Source organism: Numida meleagris, chromosome 2 (assembly GCF_002078875.1).
Source record: "Numida meleagris isolate 19003 breed g44 Domestic line chromosome 2, NumMel1.0, whole genome shotgun sequence".
Taxonomy (NCBI): Eukaryota; Metazoa; Chordata; class Aves; order Galliformes; family Numididae; genus Numida; species Numida meleagris.
The window spans coordinates 3,113,463-3,136,517 of record NC_034410.1 but is presented as its reverse complement, the minus strand read 5'-3'; the positions used below and the strand labels follow the sequence as shown (position 1 = coordinate 3,136,517).

The following is a 23,055-nucleotide window of genomic DNA, read 5'->3' as shown; positions in this document are numbered from 1 at the left end:
AATTTTTCCCATAGAAATGCAGAATTCTTCCCTTCCACGGAGACAAACATAATCTTTTGGCACGTGTTGGTTCCTGCTGACTGCCTCCTGAGTTTGTATCTGCAAGTGTGGCAGTGGTAAAACGACCTCCTGTGAAACAATCACTAACAAAAATCCTGCAGAGGGCTGTGACTGATCCTTGAGGAGTGCTCCGTGGTGACCAGTGCTTTATCCTAAGAGGTTTCCCTACGGTGCAGTCTGTTTCTAGTTTTTATGCAAGTTCCTGACTTCACCTTCCTCGTTAATACAGACCTTGGCTTGCTTAACTAATAATTTCCCTGGCACCCCAGTTCAGACAAATCACTGAAAGATGAAACCTAGCCACGTTTCCTTTTTCTAGAACATCTGTTACTAGAATATGCCATAAGGGTCAGTACAAACACATCATTTGTGCTCCATTTTCTGCTCACCTTCAGCTCTTCAGCGGGTGGATATTTTTTGGACAATATCTCCTGAATCTCTTCGTGGCTATTGAAGTTACCTTTATTTCCTTTCTGGGTTTCAGAGCATAGATATATACATCAAAAAAGATGCCAAGAAAGGAGTTGTGAATAACAAGCAAACTGACTGGTCCTTCAGACTGGATGGTGTCCTTCACAATACCTCCCAGGAACTGACATATGAGACTGTAGCTAAGAAATTGGTGTCTGAAGCTTTAACTGGCTATAATGGTAATGTGTTGCTATTTTTGTTGTTCTGATGGTAAGGGGAGATGTACTCGGAGGGAGATATCCTTTCGATGTCACGTTTGAGAAATGCAGAGATTCCCTCCCGAGTTTATTCTTTTGCTTTGAATCTTTTCTAGGTACAATAATGTGCTACGGGCAAACAGGGGCTGGTAAAACTTACACAATGACAGGAGCAACTGCAGAGTACAGGCATCGAGGAATCATACCCCGAGCTGTCCAGCAGGTACAGAGCATCTGAACAGGGAAAGGGGCTGGAAGAAACTGTAAAAACATCACTTGTATCAGTTATTGCTGATACTCATAAACGTGCTTTAACACGGCGAATACATTTCATTTGATCTCCACCACTCCTTTCTGCTTTGTTTTATCTAAACGATGATCACAGAAGAGATAAAGGATCCTGTAAAAGACAGTGACTTTGTACCTTGATTTTCCTATGCTGTGACCTTGTGCATTGATAACGGTGATATTTCAGAGCGGGATGGGGTGATACAACAGTGTGGGGGTGATATGGATACAGCCTGAGACAAAGATGGGAGGAATCATGTAGTTATTCTGTGTTGTCATTTACAGAGGTTGTTCCTGTTTGATTCTCCTAGTTCACACAACGTACTAGCTGCTTCCCAAATGTAAGAAGGTCTTCAGAAGTGTTGTTTCCAATAATATTGTTCTGAGAAACCAAGCTAAAGCCAACTAAAAACGCTGACTTACCCTGTCAGCCCTCAGGCAACCGCAGTTCCGAATTAGCTGCGCACACAAAGATGAACTTATAGCTGTTCATAAAGCCATAAATAGCTTCTCTCTGAAGCCATAAACAGCTTATAGCTCTGTTTGTCAGCTAGCCTTGCCACTGACTGCTTCTTCATCCGTGTACAGGTCTTCAAAGAAATCTCACGTTCTGTTGATTCGTTCGTCACTGTCCGGATATCCTACTTGGAAATCTACAACGAGACATTGTGTGACCTTCTGTCCACCACGACAAGCAGTGGGGCCGGTGACGTGCAGATGGCTGTAGTGGATTGCCCACAGGGTGTTTATGTGAAAGGCTTATCTATACATTCTGTTTGCGACGTGGAGGATGCTCTAAATCTCCTTTTTGAGGCAAGAAGAAACAAATGTTACGTTTCATCTGTTGGTTATGTTGCTTGGCTTAGCTGAGGGAAGTCAGTGATGCAGGGGGTGGGTGGTCAGGACTGCTGGAGGGAGGTTCAGCCTTCTCTGTTCTCTTATAGGAGGTAACTGGTAACTCTTTGTAGTCCACGGTCTTGCAAGGAAAATGTCCCTTGTGCAGAGATTCTGAAAGATCTCTATGGAGAAACCCTGGTTTTAGTGTATTCCAGGGTAAGTCGAGTGATGGAGGAAATATGTTAGGGGTGAGGCCATGGAAAGTAGTAGCTTTGGAGATTCCAGGCAGCACCAAAATAGTTCAGGTAGCCAGAGGCTGCCTTCATGTCATAAGAATTGCCTGACGTAGAAGCTGCCTCGCTGCCCCTTCAGCAGGCTGAAATCTCCCTGGTTATCAACAAAGATGTCAGTGAGCGCCTTAATATGAAGGAATATTTGGGATCCCTTTAGATCCACCAGCTGCCCTGCACTGGAATTTCTTCCTGAAAAACACACCTGTCTGTCCTAGCTACGTGCTGGGACAGTGCTCCAAGGAAAGAGTCTTTCCAGAGACATTTTTGGCAGATAGGTTGGGATGGTCATAGCACAGGTCTACTAATAAGATTTTACAGCAGGGATGTTCGCACAGTGGGTTATTTTTGTGAAGGAGGTTTGCTTACTTGTGGCTGCATCCTTCTTTTCATGGGGGTGCTTTATTTCCTGAGGAAAACGTGAATAAATCATTGGTTCTGTTTGCAGGAATTGTGTTCTTACCAGGAGCCATCTGGTGTCCTTAAAATCTTTGGCTTGCCTTTTTATTAAAGGAACTGGAGCGCCCTAAGCTAGCCCCTGTGATTCACAACAGCTTCTGTTTTCCTTCTAAAGAGTAGAGGGAAGATGGTAATACAGCTTAACTTTCATGCATTCGTGTAGAGGTTTTCACCTTTGTTCTTGCTCCTGGATGTAGACTCTGTAGTGTGGTCCCAGTCACTGGCATTCTAGCTCTCTAAGATCTTTGTCCTCTGAGGCAGCAGACTGGGAAACCTGGGACAAGTGCACTTCTGTGCTGCAGAGCCTTCCATTTTCTCCTCTGCCACACCAGCTAGACTGGCAGTCCTATCAAGCAGTTGCAACATCATTTTCAGTGTTGCTTTGGTTTCCCTGTAAGTATTGTACAGAACTGTGGCTAGCATACATGTGGTTTTCTGTGACATTTAAAGCCTGGGGAGCTCTTTGGTTCTCATCAAGAAACTGAAACAGCTAGGGAGGTGTTGAGTCTCAACAAGGCTTACCCGGCTGTTCTTTACAAAGCCACACATCTGTGAACTGAGCCTTAAAAGTGGAAATACAGACAACGTGGTTTCTGGTAAGAGGTGCTGTTACAGTGAGCTGACCCTTAGCAATGTTGCAGAAATGCTTTCAGAAGCCTTTGAGTAAGAAATTGAGGCAAATACCATGTGCTCCTGCAGTGGCTGCTCTAACCAGCTGAACAACAGTTCTGCAGAATGAAGATGGAACCATTGCTGTTCTTATTTCAAACTTCTGTTTCTAATTTCCCTTTATTCTGCTGGTGCAAAAGCTTGAAAAAACCGTCTTCAATTCTGCCTTCATTTGCAGGGTGAGACCAACAGAGTAATAGCAGAACACACACTGAATAAAAATTCATCCAGATCCCATTGCATCTTTACTATCTATATTGAGGTAAGAGCTCCAGCAGCTTTTCTAGGGACTCAGATGGTTGAGGGTCTTTATATGTCTGTTTTTCACTGTGTGTCAGTTTTGCCTGCTATTAAGTACACTTTCTTTCCTTTTCCTCTTCAGTCTCGTTTCAGAGTTCTCTCAGATGTCAGATGCATTAATTCTAAAATCAACTTAATAGATTTGGCAGGCTCCGAGAGACTGAGCAAGACTGGAGTAAGTAACAGAAGAAATATTTCAGTCCATAGAATCATAGATTGGCCTGGGTTGGAAAGGACCTCAAAGATCATTGAGTTTCAACCCCCCTGCCAAGTGCAGGGTCGCCGCCACTAGACCAGGCTGCCCAGAGCCACGTCCAGCCTGGCCTTGAATGCCTCCAGGGATGGGGCATCCACAACCTCCTTGGGCAACCTGTTCCAGTCCATGGTGGAGAATCCAGTAATCAACATGTTGGAGGTGAAATTACAGGGCTTTCCACAACAGGATTCAGCCTGTAACCCAGACTCAGTTAGTTTACCTGGCTCTTATCATTTCTCCTCAAAGGGAAGTGCCAGAGCCATCAGCCCTGAAGACGAGGAACTCATGATTTTCCTCTTCATTCCATGAGTGACAGTGCAAATCCGCAGCCTTGGGTCACAGCAGGCAAACTCTTAGAGCAGAAACTTCCTTAGAGCATTAGAGCTCAACAGCTGACCTCTACCAGTCCCTTGTGATGTTCTGTATTGATCACAGTAGAAATCCCACGTTACAAATACATCCTTTCCCCACTGTGAAGGAAGCTAGCAGAGCTGGCAGACCTGCAATGAAAAACTGAAGTCTCTGCAAACTTGTGTTTTTAAGCTGAAAGGAGTTCTACATCACAAATCGAGTTGATCTGAGTTAGATCACCATCCTGTTCTGCAGTTCAAACAGAAACACATGTGGTGGAAGCTTTGCCTTTTGCTCTTCCTTGCAGTCTGAAGGGCGGGTGCTGAAGGAAGCCTCGTACATCAACAAGTCTCTGTCATTCCTTGAGCAAATCATCATTGCCCTGGCTGATCCGAAGAGGGAGCACATCCCCTTCCGACAGAGCAAGCTCACTCACGTTCTCAAGGACTCCCTAGGTAAGAGCTGTGGCTTACAACAGCCCCGGATAGAATGCATGGAAAAAAGTGTTTCAGTGAGCCTGCACATAAACACATAAACTCAGAGGGATGTGTGAGGTATTCCAAGCAGAAGTCTTGCATTGCTTTTCAGGAGGCAGCAGCAACGTCCTGTCAGGTTTTCCCATGTTAACCAAGGGCTTTGAAAATCCTCTGCTCTGATTTATCTAATTTCAAGCTTTTACAGTTTCCATTCCCATTTTCTTACTGCACAATCAACAGGTAAAAAACATTTCACCTTCACTTCTAAGTCGTTCTGTGCCACTGTATCTGGGACTTCAGAGAGGCAGTTACAAACCAGCTATGGTCTTTGTTGCTTCTTTTATTTTCTATTCTCCATCAGCACATGATGTATTATTTTCTTTAAAAAAAGGAAACAACAAAATTAAATTCTTTGCTTTCTTCTTCTTCTTTTTTTTTTTTTTTCAATCTATTGTTCCAGGAGGAAAATGCAATACTGTCCTAGTGGCGAATATCTGTGGGGAAGCTCTGCATGTAGAAGAGACTGTAAGTTGAGCTGATTTCTGCAGAACTGAAGTCTTTTTCACAGTACTGTGGCAATTGTGTTGGCCATAAGTAAGTTAAAGAGTATCCTCTGGAGGGCTATGGCAGGAGTCCCAGGGAAACATCCTGTCTCATTCATCAGAAACCTTGGATAGCTCCTCTTATCTCAACGGCTCAGAGAACAGATTGCTCTTGCCAATCTGCTTTGTGATGCAAACAGTGCAAACCAGCCTGAATTATGCAGGTCCAAACAGCTAAAACCCAAGCAGGCTGGATGGCATTAATTACTGGAGTTGGTTCAGCTCTGCAAATGTGTTTTGAATGGTACGTCACATCAGGAAGTCAACGGAATGGTACAGGTTTGTGTCAGAACTGAGCTGGCTTTCTGCTGGTTTTGGGGATGCTGGAACCAGGAGCAGCATCCTAGCAGTGAGGACAAGGAAAATTACCCAGGAAACAGGAAGATTTTCAGGCTGCGGGCGCAGCTTGCAAGATACAATTACAGGAATTAAGCCTGAAAGGCTCTGATGTGTGTCTCAGACTTATTAGGATGTGCTATTTCAATCAGAAGTGAGAGGGGGGAGATTTCTGTTACACAAAGAACTGTCCACATGCAAAACAGAAGAGACAAAGACGTTAGCTGAAGCTGGCTCATCACACAGCAGCCAATGAGCACTGGAAGATGCCTGGAATCAGAAACTCTGTAATGGTGCATGGAGTTAAATAGCTTTTGCCTTGCTATGTGCTGGGATCTGATACAACTGAATAGCAGCTTGTGAACTGAACAGCTTATGAACTTTGTATCCTCACCATTATATCTTTCAGTTACCAAAAAAAAACCATGTTTTTCAGTTGTCTTCTCTTCGTTTTGCTACCAGAATGAAATGGATCACAACAGAGCCAGTCATTAATGTGACATACGACTCAGAGGTACGTAGGGAAAGGCAATGGATGGAGTTATATTTTCTCAGTTCATTAATATTTAGGGTAATTACCTTAACAACCTGAGGGAGATTTGGTAGCTTAATGAAATACCGCTCATCTGCCAACCTTAGACTGGCTGAATTTGGGTATGTCAGAAAAAATAGATTATTTTAAACTCCTGTCTCTATTCAAGTTAATGTCAGAACTCGTGCAGAGTTCGGTAATGGTCAGAGTGGAGCACTGCATATTTCTCTACTTTCAAGGTAGTATTTTTGTGTCCTGAACTTGAGAACCCCTACAGTACCAGAGCAGGAAAGCAGCAAGTTAATAAGCAGATGGCCCTTCTCTGGATGGCTTGGGCTGGCTCTGCAGGCAGTACACCCAGGACACAACAGAAGCTGTCCTGCTGGAAGCCCATCAAAGGCAAAGTGTTTTCCAGACTCACTATTTCACTAATGCAAACCTGACAGCAGGCTCTGGGGGAGCTGGCACACAGCTGTGATGTTATATAGCAGCCAGCTATATGCTGCTTTTCAGCAGTGGTGGTTTTTTTTTTTTTCCTAATAGCATTTGGTCATTTACTTAGCCTTCTGTTTTCCTTCTAGGGAACAGTGAAGGCTTTGGAGAAGGAGATCAGGCTTCTGAAGCAGGAGCTGGCCATGCATGACAGCTTGGTGAGGAATGGGCTACACCGCCATAGATGGACCTAATTAAGTCCAGAGGTGGACTTAAGTCCATTAAGAAGGACCAGTGTCAGCCTGGCACTTGCTGAGATCTCTGTAATTCACTGACACTCAGTTGTTCACCTTTGGTCTTAGGTAAATCGTTCTTTGGTGACTTATGACCCTCTGACCGATGTCCAGGTAGCAGACATTAGATCTCAAATCCATAAATACCTACAAGGAGCCACCGATGAAATTGATGTAAGTAGCTTTTTAAGTAGAAAAGGGCTCATATGCTGCTTCCATCCCATTTTGTTCCAAGAGAGGAACAATGAAAGCCTCTAAAGAAGTTGCCTTTAACCTATGAGGTGCTACAGAATTGTATATATATACATATATAATTGTCTTTTTAGGCTCTGTCTCTTTGTTTTCATAGCATTTTTGCTTTTTTGGAAACTTGAAACTTGCTCTGTCATGAACCCCTTTGAATTGGTTTATTTGGTGCTTCTGTAAAGAAGTAAATTCAAAAATTTGCCCTGTCAACATCAAACACGTCATGTGCATTGCCAAAATATTTGTTAGGACTGTTTCTCAACCTGAAAGTAACTGGGTGCAAAATGATTGCAAAAAGATGCAGCTAAAGTCCCACATGCACAAATATTCCTGGGAGGACAAACAAGAAAACAAACAAAATGGAAGAAAGTAGAAGTCATAAATGCACAGCCACATCTTTGCAAGCTCAGCAAGTTTGCAAATTAGACCAAGTCAGGTGGGACTGTCAGTCTGCCTGGAGGTAGGGAGGCCCTACAGAGTCCAACTGCGTGGCACTCAACAAGAGTAATTGCTGGGTCCTGCACTCACAATAAACCCTAGCAGAGGTGCAGGCTGGGGGAAAAGTGGCTGGAAAACGGCCTGGCAAGAGAAGAACCTGGGGATGCTGGTCAACTCGGTAGGTCTGGTTGATTGTTGGACTCGTTGATCTTGAAGGTCTTTTCCTTTTTCTGAATGATTCTATGATTCTAAATGAAACAGCTTGAGATACTCCCTCCCATTTCATGTGAGCATTCTCTTCTCTCAGAGTCCCTGTGTTCTCCCTAGAGTCCCTGTGTTCTCCCTCCAGCAGGCAGGAGTGGAGCAGAATAAGGGCTGATGTGAAGGTGTGTTTTACCTGGGCTGCAAAATGTGACGTGGGTGGGTGTGGAGCAGGGAAGGCAGAGGACTAAGGAGTTTCACACAGGGATTGGTATCTTTAATGGGAATAAAAATCTTTTAGAGTGAGACTTGAGAGCATTTCACAGTTAAGTCCAGAATCTTAGAGCACGGCAGACCTGACTGCAGATTCCTGCTCTGCTGCACACTCCCCATTATGTGTCTGTCCATGCCTCTGTTCCTCATCTCTAAAACAGAGATTGCATGGCTCCATGACACTGATTTGGTATCATGGGTAAGAGGACTGAGGACAGAGCTGTGCTAGTTCTAGCACAGTCCTGGACAGCAGTGACGAGAGAAGTAACTTGGCAACCTGCAGGGTGGGTGAGTAGGTGCCCTCTGTGTCATCTGTCAAGTTGCTGTCAATAGTTGTTACCTTGCTGACTGCACACTCCATGGAATTTATCACAGTCTATCAGATTCCTCCCTCAGAGCAAGCAACGTATCCACCTCCAGCCAAGTACAGCATGAAGGTAACTCTCCTTGAGTGCTGATACCCACATATGGGAAAGCAGAGCCCTCACAGGCTGAAGTATTTGAATCCATACAGCTGACCACAGCATGGAAATGCTTACTTGTGTTTTCACTGTCTGCATCTCTTCCTCAGATAGTGAACTTCAGGCAAGTCCAGGAGGTATTTAGGCAGTTCAAGCTGATTGTAAGGTAAGATGTTCAGGGTTGATACATTTCACAGTAAGGTTTAGGAATCCTATTAAGAGGGATATCACACTTACCAGGAGATGGGTAGAAAATAATTATGAAGTATAGGGAATAACTTGTAACTGAAAACAGCATTCTGGACAATTCTGCTGGCTTTTGCCCAAGAAGATGGTTGCCTCTAACCTACTGGTATTCGTAAGCCATGTGCAAGGGCTCTTAATGATAGGCTTCACTCATTCAAGGTGAATTTTGAGGAGCATGATAAGGATGATGTGGCTATTTCCAAGGAAGTGCTCTCTGTCCATGTGGTGTGGGAGGCAAGAAAGTGTGAAAGTGTCTATTTGAAAGTGTTACCAGTGAGCGATGAGAGTTGTTGTTTTGGGCTGAATGAGGGAAGGTCAATGGCAGGCTGGGAAAAATCCTGAAGATGAGGGCAAGCAGTTTCCACGTCATGAAACAGAAGAGAACAAAGAGGGATGAGGCTGTTAGGGCAGCTAACCACCCATTCCAGCCATGGTCTGGCTAAGCAGTAGATCACAGAATCATAGAATATCTCAAGCTGGAATGGACCCATAAGGATCGAGTCCAACTCGTAAGTAGATTTTTCTACTTACAAGAGTGACAATGGGATGTTGCTGTAGAAAATCTTCCTGCCCTTGAGAAACATGTCTTAGCTCAGCTGTCTGTGGTATGTCATCAGGCTAGCTACTCTGGTTTTTCAGGGACCAAAGACCAAAGTGGTAAAATTTTGACCGATTATTGTGCTTTTTGAACTTCAGACTCCTCTTATTGTGCTGAAGCAGCAGGCTTTGGTTTTTTGTTTTGTTTTGGTTGTAACTTGCAGGTGTTCAGTCTTGAATAGTTAAATAATAATAACTAAGTCCATGGACAGTGCTTCACCTCATCCTTTCAGTGAAAAAAAAAATCACTGTTTGAAAACCTCTATGCTAGAGTAAGGTTTTATATTTGAGTGACATGACTGAAGAGATGTGATATTATTTGATTTAGACTATTAAGAGGCTGTGCTAAGTATTTAAGTATCCATCAAAAAGCTTCCATAAGCTACACGGTCTAAAAAAAGAAAAAGAAAGGACAAGAAGAATGGAAAAAGATTACAACCCTTAGAAGAATAGAAGGATCAAGACAGGGTGCTTGGAAATGAGATCATTGGTAAAATATATTTTACTTGGAAAGGTGGTATTAGGAGGTATTTCAGCTTTTGACGTGTGAAATAGCCCTTGAACACAATGGTAAGGGGCTGGTTTTTTTTTTTTCCCAAAGGCAACAGGAAGATGAAGTGGAAACCAGATTACGAAGCAAGTATGTTCTGATAGACAAAAACGACTTTGCTACTATTGCTGCTGCTCAAAAGGTAATAGCTGGTGCTTGGGCCCTGCCCAGAATCCCATTTAGAATTATCTTCTTTGCTTCTGAACCTTGAATTGCCTCAGGTTCTCAACTTTTCCCCACTGAAATCTGAACTCAGAAATACTGGTGTGATAAGTGAGGGCACTGAGCAGAGAGGCACCCGTTAACGAAGCAGCCTTCCTATCAGCAGAGCATTAGGCCCATTATCTGAACAGAATACTTTATAAGATAGGAATGGAGAGGGTCTAAGCTGATATAAGAGGGCAGCCTGCCTGTCAGCCAGGGCCACATCACCTGCATCTGGTGAGGCCCCTTTTAACCCCTATAATTTCTGAAGCAATGTAAATGCATCCTATGGAAACCATAAATGCAGCTGTGGACTCTGACCTATAGTTTATAATTATTTTTCATTACTTGTTTCCATCTACAAAATGCTTTCTCTCTGAAGTGGTGATTTCCTTGCCTTGCTCTCACCCAGTAACATGGTTAAAACAATCATTATCTGCTCTGCAGGGTCATCTGCTTGTTCTGTGGTTTAACTGTAGATGCTTTGAATAGTTGGGAGGAAAGGCACAAGGGAAAATGCAAAGTATTTGCCTAGCAGAAAAGCACATGCTCCCTAATGGGCCTGTTCAAGTCTTTATTTAAAGAACTGGCAAACAAAACCAAACCTTGAGATAAGTAGATTTTAACACTTAACATCCCCTCCTGTTTTATGATTGGGGCAGTATAAGAGATAGTATAAAAACTGTAATTCTCTTACGCTAAATGAAGACTTCTGAGGACGCTTTTCCATTGCATTGTTACTAATGCTGTTTGTGTTATGCTCTGGGATATTATCAGTAAAAAACTACGAACGCTCTCTGAATTGTTCAGTATCTACAACTGTCTGCAGTTTTGGAGGAAATTTATAGTAAAAGCTTGACCTTATTTCCATGACTCGAGACCCCCTAGGTATGTGAATCATTCAGCGTATGAATCTGTGGATAATTTTGGCTTCTAATTTGCACTTTATGGATGTATCCCTTAAATACACGGTAGTGAACAAAGATTTCCAGTTTAGGTTGTACAGCAGGATGAAGTCACTGTTGGGTATGGGCCGGATATCATGGCCTAGACAGCTGCAGAGCTACACCTCCTGGTCTATATTGGATTTCTTCTCGTGTTCAGGTGGGTATAGTTGATGTGGATCGCCATTTGTTGAAGAGACATGATGTGGGGACCAGACCTACCCCAGTTTCACCCAAATCTGATGAGAAGAAGAAGAATTCCAGGAAAAGCAGCGACCGGTCTAAGTGAGTTAAGCAGCCAAACAGCTCTCCTCATTTTTATTTTTATTTTTTGGACAACGTGTCTTCACACGTGGATAAAGGCAGAGAGGAAGGGAGCAAGGGAACGGTCTGGTGATGGCATCAGGAGGCTTGTTAAACCTGAAGGTTATCTTTAAAGTGTTAGGTGGAATGAGATCTGCCAAATGGAAAGGGAGGAGGGGGCAGCGGACCGAGGAGCAGATATGGAGTGAAACTGAGAAGAGGTTGTTAGAAGGAAGGGGGAACAACCAGAAGGAAAGATCCTTCCATTTACAGAAGTGAGGTCCCTGAGAGGGCAATTTCTGCAGCTGCTTCTGTGGCTTGGTTCCTCCCTGACATTTCCCCCAAATCCTTGAGGAAACACCAAGACAAACCACCAAGGCTTCTATAGCTGCATGAAATGGGGGACCTCTCTGTGCAGTTCTTCTTTAGGAAGATGGAGAGAGATCTGGGGAAAACCTTCCCGGGTCTCTCTGAAGTCACAGTAACTATCCTGAGCAGACCAGGCTGGTGTTTGCGGAGGCAAGCTGAGAGAGGACAGCTTTTGAATCAGCAAACCTAACACCTACAGCGTGCTTTGGTCCCGGTGCCCTCTTACAAAGAAATGAATCTGGTTCCTCTTTTTCCCTCCATCAGGAAGGAAGGAACTAAAAGCTTGTTTTCTGGGAAAGACCTGGCTGCTCAATTATCATCAAAAGGCCAGGTCACGATTCCCACCAAGAATTTGGATGTGAAAGAAAAAGCAAGGAACGAGGATACAGCAAATATTGATGCACAGCCCTCAAAGCCAGTCTCTGAGGAGAATTCCCAGCGGCCCAGGTAAGCTTCTCCTGTAAAGGGAGCATAGCCTATTTGCCAAACATTGTTTACACCTGGGTGGTTGCATTGTATCTCCCTAGTTCAGCTGCCTGCTTCAAAGTAAACAGGGGAGAATCAGAGATCTTCATTGCTTGGATGCAGAAGTACAGAGTCATGTAGCAGTGTACTGCAGTATGTTGGTGGCTGTCATCTTCTCCATCTGCTTCGAGTTCTGTCCTGGCCAGTTATTCTGTTAAGTGTGAGGTCTTCACTGACCAAGAGTCAGCTCCTGACTTAAATGCTGGCATGTTTTTTTTTCCCTCTCTCTGGATATTCTGGAACATGCCTGCAGGTTTTTCTGCCACCAAGCTATGCCATTTCATTACCTTTCCTGCTGGTCCCATGTAAAAGTCGCAGTGCTTTTCACCCCTTGGTCAGAGGGCAGAGAGACCTCCTGACCAGCCACCAAACTGCAGACACTCATGAAAAGAGGGCAATATCTGCATGAGGTCATGGCAGGAACTTCCATCTCAGAGTGGAATTGTGGAGAACTGCCAAAAACAAAACAGTGTGCCCATCAACTGCTTGCACTACAGCAAGAATATAGCACAGGAGGGCAGCACTGTTTTGCATTTCTTTCTAGATGGACTTGATGGCTGTAACATATGCACAGGGTACAAAGACCAAAGACGCTTTCCATGAGGATGTGCACAACAGCATGCAGCTGTTCAGCTCCCAAGAGCTCAGCCAGGGCCCCACACAACCCAGCCTGCACACCACTTTTCCCATCACCACCCATCTGCTGTTGCTGAGAGCTCCCAGCAAGCAATGCAGCTTGGAAGTAATTGGAGTATCTCCATTGCCCTTGTTGCAGATGATTGCTCTTTTCTTCTTCCTGCAGCTGGCGAGAGCGTCTCAGGGTGAAGCTGTCCCAGGAGAATTTGCTCCTGAAGCACCTTAATGTGTTATTGTGTTCTTCCATGCCCTCTGCATGCATTTTAGTATTCTTCTGAAAGCCCTGTGGCACAACCTGGAGTTCTGAGTGGCTCAGCTCCGGAGCTGAGCTGCCAAAGCTGTAGCAGTCTGCCCAGTGGCCACTGTGCAGTGCTTTGCCAGCAGTGTGGCATGAAAGCAGTCTCCTGCAACCTTTGAAATGCCTGAAAATGCCTGTAGGAGATTAACCCGTGGAAAGCAGTGGATGGTTTTCCTTTGACCAGTCTGGACCTTCCTGCTACCAGACCCACCCCGCTGTCCAGCAGCACAGAGCAGCAGCATGTTGGAGCATGGTGTTCCTCCTGCAGTGCCAAAGGTCTCCTGAGGTGCTCTCCTTTTGCTCCATGTGCTTTGTGTTGAAGTAAAAGCTGCTCTTCGTGGGGGCACATCTGCCTCAAAGCTATTTCAGAGAAAAGTCAGGACTGACACATGCCACTTTGAATCCAGTCTTTCTAAACAGGCTGAGCTTAAAGGCCATGGGAGGCAGCACTGTAGAGCAGCCAACTGGACGCAGCTCTGGGCTTTGCTTGGCAGACGTGGCCAGTCTGTGCTGGGAACCCAGCGAGAAAAGAACAAAAGCATTTCTGTTCAACAATAGGGAGGAACAGGATTAGTTGTTGGTTTTTTTTTTTCTGAAAATTCAAACCGTTGGAAATCCTCTTTCCAGGAAAGAATCAATTCTGAGACATCTGAGGAATGTGGCTTCCATGGCAATAGCTCTCTCTTGTGGGAGTTATGCAGGGGGGACAGGAGCGTGGAGGCTGGCACAGAGATGGTACCAGGATGCAGCTGGCACGGTGGGATCCTCAAAGGGCCCATTGAAATACCATCCACAAACCTCAGGGATGGCCACTCCCATGGTCTAACTGCGGGGCAGAACAGACTGACCTCCCCACACCTCTGTGTGTCTTCTTTGAATTCTGTTGCAGCTCCCCTCCATCCAAGGCCGTGGCATTTGAGCAATTTAAGGAGGAGTGTGGAAGTGAGATCAACCGGATCTTTAAAGAGAACAAAAGCATCCTCCTCGCCAGGAAGAAGAGAAGCAGTACGGTAGGCCGGAGGATCAACATCATCAAACAGGAAATAGAGGACATCAAAAAGGCTCTGGAGGCTCAGAGGCAAGAGCGGTTGCAGCAGGGTAAGTCACTGCACGGAGAATGGCCAGTAAGAACCTGGCAGGAGAGGGAGCTGCTGGTTTCAGAGCTGTTTCGGTGGTGGGACCACGACACCCCGCTGCTGCTTGCCATCCTTCATGCCTCAGCTCCACAGCTGGCCTTGTGGTTTGCCACCTGATTCCTCCTGCGTTGGAGTCCTCCGCACTCCTCACTCTGTGCTTTGATGCTGACAAATGCAGGTCAATGCAGTGCAGAAGTCACGGGGAGCAGGCTCGGCCTTACCGTGGTGGAGATTTATTGCATCTCATTGAATCATAGAACAGTTGGGTTGGGAGAGACCTTAGAGCTCATCCAGTTCCAACCCTCTGCTGTGGCTGGTTGCCCCTCACCAGCTCAGGCTGCCCAGGGCCCCATCCAACCTGGCCTCGGGCACCCCTAGGGATGGGGCACCCACAGCTTCTCTGGGCAGCAGTGCCAGTGCTGGGAATGGTCACTAGCAAGAAGGCCCTGACTGGTGAACGATGGCCCCAGCATCAGGCCCAGAGCACACAGCTGGCTTCCATTTCCCTTCCTGCAAAACAGCTCTTCTGTCTGTGCTTTGTGAGTGGCCTCTTCCCATAGGGTCTGACCCTGAAAGACACAGAGCTCTTTTGGCTAAATGATGAGCAGTGTCAGCTTGAATCTGTGTCAGAGTGAGGGTTTCTCTTTCCACAACCTCATTAATTTTTGAGGCCTTTGCTCTTTATGAAGACATCCACCAACTGGTGGGTCCTGGAAACTGCAAGAATAAACTGATGTGAGGGAAACCAAGAACAAAAGATGTTTATCCTAGCAAAGCAGCATTGGCTTAATGATCACCAAAGGGCCGGTCAGCCCTTTGTGCCCAAAGGGGACACCACAGGAGCCATGGTGAGGGGTTTGAGGGGTTTGGGGACAACCATTGTTGTAAGAGCCTCCAGAGCCCTAAGTGGCACCTTCCCTCAGGCTGCCAGGCCCAGTGCATCCTCCTCACCTGCATCTCACAGGGACTGATGGCTGAGTGGGTTCAGGAGTTCAGCTGTGATTTCTGCCCCACACCACGGCAGCGTTGTCTTTGTAGAAAGCACGTCTAAGGAAATATCAATTGTGTGGTTAACCTCAGTATAGCCGGGTAACTACCACGTGGTTCAAAGTATAATGACTGTGCTTCGTCCCTCTCCACCCTCACCAGAAACCTTAATTTCCTTTTCTCACCCTCCAGGAGAGTACGTTGATGAGGAAGGACACCTCATCATTGATGAGAAGGAGTTTTTACTCATCATGAAGTTGAAGGACCTGAAGGAAGAGTATAGGCTTAGCTATGCTGAACTGCAGGACCTGAAGGCAGAAATCCAGTACTGCCAGCACCTGGTGGACCGGTGCCGGAACAAACTCGTCTCAGGTACTGGAACACCAGGGCAGCTTCTCAGCAGCATCTGGTGGAGCTGGAGTGCTCAAGAGCATCTCAGCGCTGGAGCACTTCACAGACTTGTTGCATATACAACAAGCCCCCCCTGTCATTCTCTGTTGTGGTTTTTCTCATTGCCTTCCTGACTTGGTTTCTGTTGATGATTATTGTGTTTTATCTTTTTTTGTTTTTTTTTGTTTCTTGACATACCACTGAATTTCTGTAGATTCTCTCTCACAGATAGTGACATACTGCTCCCCAGTCACACCAGTAGATGCATTCCAAGGGGGTAAGAGCCTTTCACAGTGAAGCCAACAATAATGCTGCCATTGACGGCCCTGATTCTCACCTTTGATTTCTAATAATATAGATGGTGGCTAAGGAATGACACCTGCCTTTGGCTCTGAGCTGCAGCTGTCTCCTCTGTACCCCTGGGAGATCAGCATTACTCAGATTTCAGCACTGCAGCAGGAAGAAGAGCTCAGTCATTTCAGCCCATTCTTCACGAGCACAACCCTCGTGCTGATGAGTCACACCTCTGCTTCGCGTGATCTGGGCAAATTCACGGTGTGCTCCCCTACAGGCTGCTCGGTTTGAGTCTACAGGACCAGGAGGGTGGTCCTGTTGTACGCCCGGATTTATGCTCGTGATGGAAAACAGTCGGTGTACAAATGCCAGCGTCCCAAACGTTTGGGCGCTGTGGACGTTGCAACACTTCATTTTCTACAAACTTGCCAGAGTACAACTTGTAGCCATCAGTAAATCCCACACTGAAAGAAACGCGTGGCTTGTTCCGGGACGTACACAGGGTCGAATAATAATAATTGCACAGTAAGTTTGCCGCTGGTTTCTTGTTGGACCTGGGTTTGGCATTTTCGGGGTGCTCCGGATGATTGCTGTTTAAATGCTCAGGCGTGGACCCACTCAGACAAATATCTGTGTCACCCCAGAGCAACGAGGTCAGCTCAGAGCTGAAACCAGGGCGAAAAGTCAGTGGTGTTGCATCATGTCCACAGTGCCTGCGCTGCAGGGTCTGTGTTTAATATTGTTAATTACTCCTGATTCCCATGGCACAGAGCAGCGGGTCATACTGGGGGATGCTGCCTGTGCAGGAGCTGCTCCTGAAGCGGGGAAACACGCCAAGGGAACAGAGCAGAGCACAGCTGCTTTGCTGGGCAATACCCAGTGTTATAAAGACATAATGCCCGCTGCATGGCAGCACCTGTGGTGTGTTATCACTGGCTATTATGGGATGGAACGCGGCTGTGCTTCTTTAGCATTTGGGATTGAAACCTGACCCTCAAATGTCCTGACCGCTCAAAATTGCCAGCTCCCTGCTCCCAACAGGCTTGGGGAAGACGGCTGGGTGCAGGAGCAGTGCCACCTGGTGGCCTGCCCCTCTCGAGGACCGTCCCCAGGGCCACTAGGTCCCTGCCACCTCCCGTGCAGCAGCTGACAGCGCCCTGTCCTTATTAACGAGCTGTTCTAATAGGTTGAAACTTAAGAGCTTGGAGCACTGAGGGTCCTGCCTGACCCACGGGAAGGGAGCCGGAAGAAATCCAGCCTTGTCTCTGGTCACTACAGCCTTGTTTATTGCAACCCGCTTTGCTTTGCAGAGTTTGAGATCTGGTACAGTGAGTCCTTCCTCATCCCCACGTATGTGCAGAATGCCCTGAAACTCGGTGGCAACATCAGACCTGGAATGATTCCCATAAACAGAGTTATGTGCCTGGTGAGTTTTCCTGGCAGCTTTGCTTCTTCTTGCTAGCCCCATGTTGCGTGGTAATCAGGGCACAGCTAAGCCTGTGGGAGGAGGGCACGGCAGCTCTGCCTCTTTCTCTGAGCAGCGTGGCACTGAAATGCTATCTGACATGATGCAGAGAGCAGCTATCTGGAGATGCATCTTGCATTCCCACCAGCTTCTCCATTAAGAGGCTAAAATAGGACGGAGTGATTGAAGTACCCAGTCATCTGCTGACTATCAGTAATCGGGCAGAGTGCCCAGAGGTGCAAGGGGCAGCGGGGAGGCTCGCTTCCAGTCTGTATGATCTGTAATGTTTACAGCTAAACTATTGTCTCATGTTGTGGCAACTGGTACTTAGCCAGCCCTCTGCTTAGAAACCAACTCTTTGGGGGCATCCATCCTCTTCTGTCATTCCTGACAATGGACATTTCTCTTAAGCTTCTGCTTACCAGATTTCTTCGTTGCATTATTCTCCTCTGAAGTTATTCCAGTCCTTCCTTGTTAAATGTCACACTCGAAACCTTAATGCTGTTCAGTAGGAACATCGTGGCAGGGCTTCCGCTCTGACACGAGCAATGGGTGCAGCCCACCCTGAATTAGTCCCTGTCTTCATCATCACTGCCCGACCCCTGCAGATCCCTTCTGAGCAGCTGTGGGGACACGCTGTAGGTCTGTCTGTCCCAGGAGGAGCAGGGGCACCTGCAGGCAGCTGGGAAGGATTGTAAGTGGGGCATAACTGTGTGACCCCCTCCCTAAGGGCATGGCCCCATCTCTAGCCCGCATGTCACTGAGGACAAGGCGGCTTTAGCTCCCAAGAAGGAAAACTGAAGACGACTTCTTTTGTCTCCATTTCTCTGATTATTTTGACTGTAAATCTCAGTGAAGCGTTTTCTTTATTCTCTCCTAGAAAGGCATGCAAAGAGTTTTGAAGCTAATCATAGACAGATTCCTCCTATCCTACTCAAGTCATTCCCTTGAGATTATGAATAACAAACATTATGTAAGAAAAAAAGACGTGTAAGTTTGCTTTTAAACAGAATGCTGTGATGTAGCAGCCTGGAAAATGGCAGATGCAAACTCTATGCAGAGGAGAGCCCAAAAAGCCCCAACCAAAGGAAAAAAGCAACCCCAACCCCTTTGGATGATGTAGTGTGCCTAGTGAGGTCAGCAGGGAGACTGACTGCGCTGCTCCAGGGTGCCACTCTTTGGGGAAAAGAGGAAATCCATCACCAGTCACTTTTACTAACCCAGGTTACTCAGTGTATTCACAGAAACTCCCTTAATGCTTTCCAGCCCTGGATTTCCTGTCATCACATCAATTAAAACTCAAAAAGATGAATGAAACGTGCCTTTTAGCAATGCTTTGTAGCTGTGTCAAGTCGATGATGTCACAGGCAGAAATCTGCACGCAGAGGTTAAGCAATATCCCTTGGAACACTCTTTAGTGCAGGTGCCTCTTTCTGCTTCCCCTGGGCAGGTCACTGAGGCTCCCAGGCAGTGCCACTGGCAGTGCTGGTATTCCTGCAGGGGTTTCTTTCCTCCTTTCAACCATTTTTTCCTTTTCCAGACTGATTCTCCACCGCTCTCATCTACTTCTCCAGGATGTGCACCTTTTCCTTGTTGTTTGAGTCACTTTGGCCATTTACCTTTTATCATGCCAGAACGTCACCGTCACCTTCTGCAGGCTGCTCATGATCGGAAGGGGACCAAAGAATCTGCCAGAGTGCTCCTCAAACATGGACACATTATGCACTGGCTGATACCTGATTCCATGATTCTATCATCCTAAAATGTCGTGCTTCCATTTCACCTGTGCTCTTCTTTGGTGCACTCACGCCATCCAGAACGTTGCCTGGAGAGGTGTGGGCAGAATGTGCAGCTCAGATGTTCTTCCTGCTGGGAAATTACCCTGCAGTGGAGACATGGGTAGATACAGCTGGAGAAGACAGCTGAGGGAGCTCCCTCCAAGGTTCTATGCTTGCAGATGGCCTTTGCTTAAAGCCCTGCCCAGATCTGTTCAGCTATGGAAGGGGAATTGGGCACCTGTCGCTCCCAGCCCGTGTCCTGAGGCTTCCGAGAACCAGCGTTCAATGCAACAAATGGAATCAGTCAGCTGCAACGTGTGGTTTTCACATGGCTGTCTTTCTGCTGGCAGGAGGAAGATGAGCAGGACAGGTTCGAGCGGATGCAGGAGGCGATGCTGCCTGCTGGGCCGGATTCTGTCTCTTTCTACAAGGCAAAAATGAAAACCGATCAAAAGGTGATGTCAGCTGGACCCAGTTCCCTGTACCACTGCCAATGTGTGTAGCGAGAGCGGCTCCTTGCCTTGCTGCAGGGCTCCTCTGGGCCTGGTGCAGTTTGGCCGCAGCCTTTTGGACCATGCTGGATGGGTTCTGCAGCACAGTGAAGCTTTTTGAGGTGTTCATTGCCACTGGCTGATATACAGACCCCATCCCGTTGCTAAAAAGCAATCCCAGCACTTTTCACCACTACTTCCCTCCTGGCAAAGGCTCATAAATCGCCAGAGAGGCCCTGAGCTTTGTGGGACTTCAGAAAGATCGAGTGTTAGGGCTGCACCATTCTATCACTGTGCATTTTTTAAGAGAACATCACAAAACCAACCCCTCAGATCTGGCAGTGAGGAGGAGAAGCTCCCAGGCTGAGCCCTAAGGGCTTCTTGTGCCCACCTCCAAGCTGGACGGCATTTGCCACCAGCAAAACGATGACAGAGCTGCACTCTCCATGGTTCCTATTTGGTCAGCCCTGCTTGGGGAGGTTGGAAAGGCTGTTTATTTTGGCAGGGAAAATGCTTTTACTGGTGAGACTTCTGTTCTGAAAATAACTGTTGTTTTTTTTTTTTTTGTTTGTTTTCTGTTGCCAGCACACATACAGCAGAACCATGTCGTCCCTCAAGCAAATGCACAAGAAACCCGGGCACATCACAGCTGCAGGGAAGGACAAAGCCCAGTCATTTCTGCACGTCACGTAGCGGATTGGGGCTCAGACTGGAGCTTGGCATTCGGCACAGGGGGGATGAGCAGCGTCACTTCATTTCCACAATCGGTTTATCAAAAATAAACAGAAGGGGAAAAAAAAAAACAAAACAATAGCAAAAAACAACTTGCTTTTGTGCAGCTAGAATGACAGTTACTGCTAATCAGACCCAGTGCTTGGACAGGACGCAAGCCAGGGAGCTGGAACAGCAGCGCTTATCTTTGTGGGTGTCCCTGCGCCACGCAGAGTGGTGGCAGAGGGATGTCTTGGGCACCCTGCACTGCTCCTGCCCTCCTTCCTCCTGGAGACAGAGCCTCCCAGCCTTATTCTCACCTGTGCGAGCATCAGGGCGCATTTGTGCTGGCTCCATGCTCTCAGGGTGGACCCTGACAAGCAGGAGTGGGTGAGAGCCCTTGGACTGAAGCAGCCCCAGGGCTCCAGCAGCCCGCTCTGGAGACAAGTGCACACAAGGAATTGTTTCCACCGGTTGCTGAGCATTAGATATGGCAGTGTTGAGTCACAGCAGCTTCCCTACCCCAGGGCAGGAGAATAGGGCACTGTTTGCCCACTGCTCTCCAGCAAGGTAATTCTGATCTGGGATGAGATCACGGTGCCCAGCAACTAGAAAGCTCCAGAGAGCACCATGCTGCTTTGCTGGGCTGCTGCCACCTCCAGCACTGAGCAGAGCACACTGAGGGCTGATGAGTCCTCCAAGGGACATCCCTTGCTCTGTTGACAGTGTCCCACACAGAACCATGGCTGGGAAGGGGAACCTCTCCTCCCCAACCCACTTTGGTTTGCATGGGTTACCTGGACATGGGACATCCCCACTGCACTGTGATGCACAGCCCATCACTGTAACTCTTCTTCCTTCCACATGCTCCTCGCTGGAGCTCTGTGGGCTGCTCCATCCACCACGAGTTACAGCATCCTGGCTGGGGGTTTTCACCTGAAACACTGGGAAAATTAATTAGTCCAAGCTGTTTGCTTGGCGTTAATTCCTAGCGGTTCACTTTGTTGCTGTAATATCGCCTGCTCAGCCCAAGGGCTAGAGATAACAGTGTGTACAGCAGCCTCTCCTTTGTAATAATCAATTTCCAGAGGCTTATAAAGCAGCTGGAAGTTCAGCCCAGGCTGAATTTCCCAAGGAAACAAAGAGCTCTCCCACAGGGCAAAATAATCTTTGAAAGGGGCAAGAGGAGCTTTTAGCCATCCAGGGGCGTTCGTGTGCTGGGGTGCTGTGTCCTGTGGTGCCAGTGTACGTGGGTGTGAGCGATCCCTGGTGATTCTGCAGAGTGATTCCGGGGGTCCCAGTGATCCCGGGGTGCTGGTTGTCCTGGTGGTGCCAGTTGTCCCAGTGGTGCTTGTGTCCCATATCCTTGGGTGTGAGTGATCCCAGCGCTGATCCCAAGAGGTAGTCCTGGGGGTTGCCAGTTGTTTTGGGGTTGGGAGGTGATCCTGGCATTTCTGGTGATCCTAAAAGTCTTGGTTGTTCCAGGGGGTGATCATGGGGTTGCTGGTTGTCCCAAGGGTGACAGTGTGCTGGTGCTGATCCCAGGGGTCTTGTTGATCCCATGGGTCCCAGTACTGATCCTTTGGGTCCCAGTGACCCCAGGGGTCCCAGTGCTGATCCTGGGGCTCCCAGTGATCTCAAGGGTCCCAGTGCTGATCCTGGTGGTCCTGGTGATCCCAGGGGTGATAGTGTCCTGGTTCTGATCCTGGTGCTGATCCTGGGGGTCTCAGTGATCCCAAAGGTCCCGGTTGTCCTGTTGGGTCCTGGTTGCCCTGGTTGTCTTGGCTGCCCTGGAGGGAGGCTGGTTGCTCCGTTGGGTCCCAGTTGTCCCATTGGGTCGTCGTAGTTGCACTTGTCCCAGTAGGTGCTGGTTGTCTTGGTTGATCCTGGGTTGTCCCGGTAGGTGCTGGTTGTCCCAGTGGATGCTGGTTGTCCTGATTCCCCTGTTAGGTCCTGGTTGTCCCAATTGTCCCGTTGGGTCTCAGTTTTCCCACTGGGTCCCAGTTGTGTTGTTGGGTCCTGGTTGTCCTGGTTGCCTTGGCTGCCCAGGGTGGGGTGGTGGTTGTCCCACCGGGTCCTGGTTGTCCCATTGGGTCCCGGTTGTCCTGTTGGGTCCCAACTGTCCCATTGTGTCCCAGTTGTCCCATTGGGTCCCCGTTGTCCTGGTTGCTCAGGGCGGGGGGTGGTTGTCCCATTGAGTCCTAGTTGTCCCATTGGGTCCCGGTTGTCCCATTGGGTCCCGGTTGTCCCGTTGGGTCCCAGTTGTCCTGGTTGCCTTGGCTCCCCAGGATGAAGGGTGGGGTGGTGGTTGTCCCGCTGGGTCCTTGTTGTCCCATGGGGGCCCAGTTGTCCTGTTGGGTCCCAAATGTCCCGTTGTGTCCTAGTTGTCCCGTTGTCCCGTTGTGTCCCGGTTGTCCCATCGGCTCCCACTTGTCCCAGTGGTGCCAGCCGTCCCGTTGGATCCCGGCTGTGCCGTTGGATGCCGGCTGTCCCGGCGGGTCCCGTTGGATCCCGGCGCTCCCGGCGCCGTTCCGCGGCCCCGTTCGGAAGCGGGGGGGGAGCGGCGGCGGTGGCGGTGGCGGCGGCGCGGACCTGACCTGGGTGGTAAGTTGCGGGGTTGGCGCTTCGGTGCCATCGTTTGTGGGTTTGCGTTTGCTTTTTTT

The 23,055-nt window shown here is 47.8% G+C and overlaps 2 protein-coding genes across 3 annotated transcripts in view; one reads left to right on the top strand and one right to left on the bottom strand.

The window, feature by feature from the left end:
- The window catches only part of KIF9 (kinesin family member 9), a 22,512-nt gene extending 2,043 nt beyond the window's left edge, over nt 1-20,469 (top strand). Inside the window, exons 3-21 of one of the 2 annotated variants that reach the window (XM_021386355.1) lie at nt 545-710; nt 845-951; nt 1,605-1,829; nt 3,450-3,533; nt 3,654-3,746; nt 4,486-4,633; nt 5,115-5,179; nt 6,029-6,106; nt 6,706-6,774; nt 6,919-7,023; nt 8,579-8,634; nt 9,913-10,003; nt 11,170-11,294; nt 11,946-12,128; nt 14,030-14,238; nt 15,456-15,635; nt 17,258-17,373; nt 19,541-19,645; nt 20,267-20,469. In XM_021386355.1, the coding sequence (XP_021242030.1) occupies nt 545-710; nt 845-951; nt 1,605-1,829; nt 3,450-3,533; nt 3,654-3,746; nt 4,486-4,633; nt 5,115-5,179; nt 6,029-6,106; nt 6,706-6,774; nt 6,919-7,023; nt 8,579-8,634; nt 9,913-10,003; nt 11,170-11,294; nt 11,946-12,128; nt 14,030-14,238; nt 15,456-15,635; nt 17,258-17,373; nt 19,541-19,645; nt 20,267-20,374 (2,313 nt within the window). In that variant the 3' untranslated portion in view covers nt 20,375-20,469. Of the gene's footprint in view, nt 1-544; nt 711-844; nt 952-1,604; nt 1,830-3,449; nt 3,534-3,653; nt 3,747-4,485; nt 4,634-5,114; nt 5,180-6,028; nt 6,107-6,705; nt 6,775-6,918; nt 7,024-8,578; nt 8,635-9,912; nt 10,004-11,169; nt 11,295-11,945; nt 12,129-14,029; nt 14,239-15,455; nt 15,636-17,257; nt 17,374-18,952; nt 19,196-19,540; nt 19,646-20,266 lie in introns of those variants that run through there. The other variant, XM_021386354.1, reaches the window with a different exon arrangement.
- LOC110393464 (collagen alpha-1(XI) chain-like) lies at nt 19,478-22,978 on the bottom strand. The gene is made up of 2 exons (XM_021386358.1): nt 21,190-22,978; nt 19,478-19,614 (listed from the first exon to the last, which is right to left on the bottom strand). Exon 1 carries the CDS (start codon nt 22,604-22,606, stop codon nt 21,485-21,487), a length of 1,122 nt encoding a protein of 373 aa, XP_021242033.1. The 5' UTR covers nt 22,607-22,978; the 3' UTR covers nt 19,478-19,614; nt 21,190-21,484.

Bases quoted from the DNA above. Each gene is read 5' to 3' on its own strand.
- LOC110393464 (XM_021386358.1), bottom strand. From the start codon at position 22,606: ATGGGACAACTAGGACTCAATGGGACAACCACCCCCCGCCCTGAGCAA.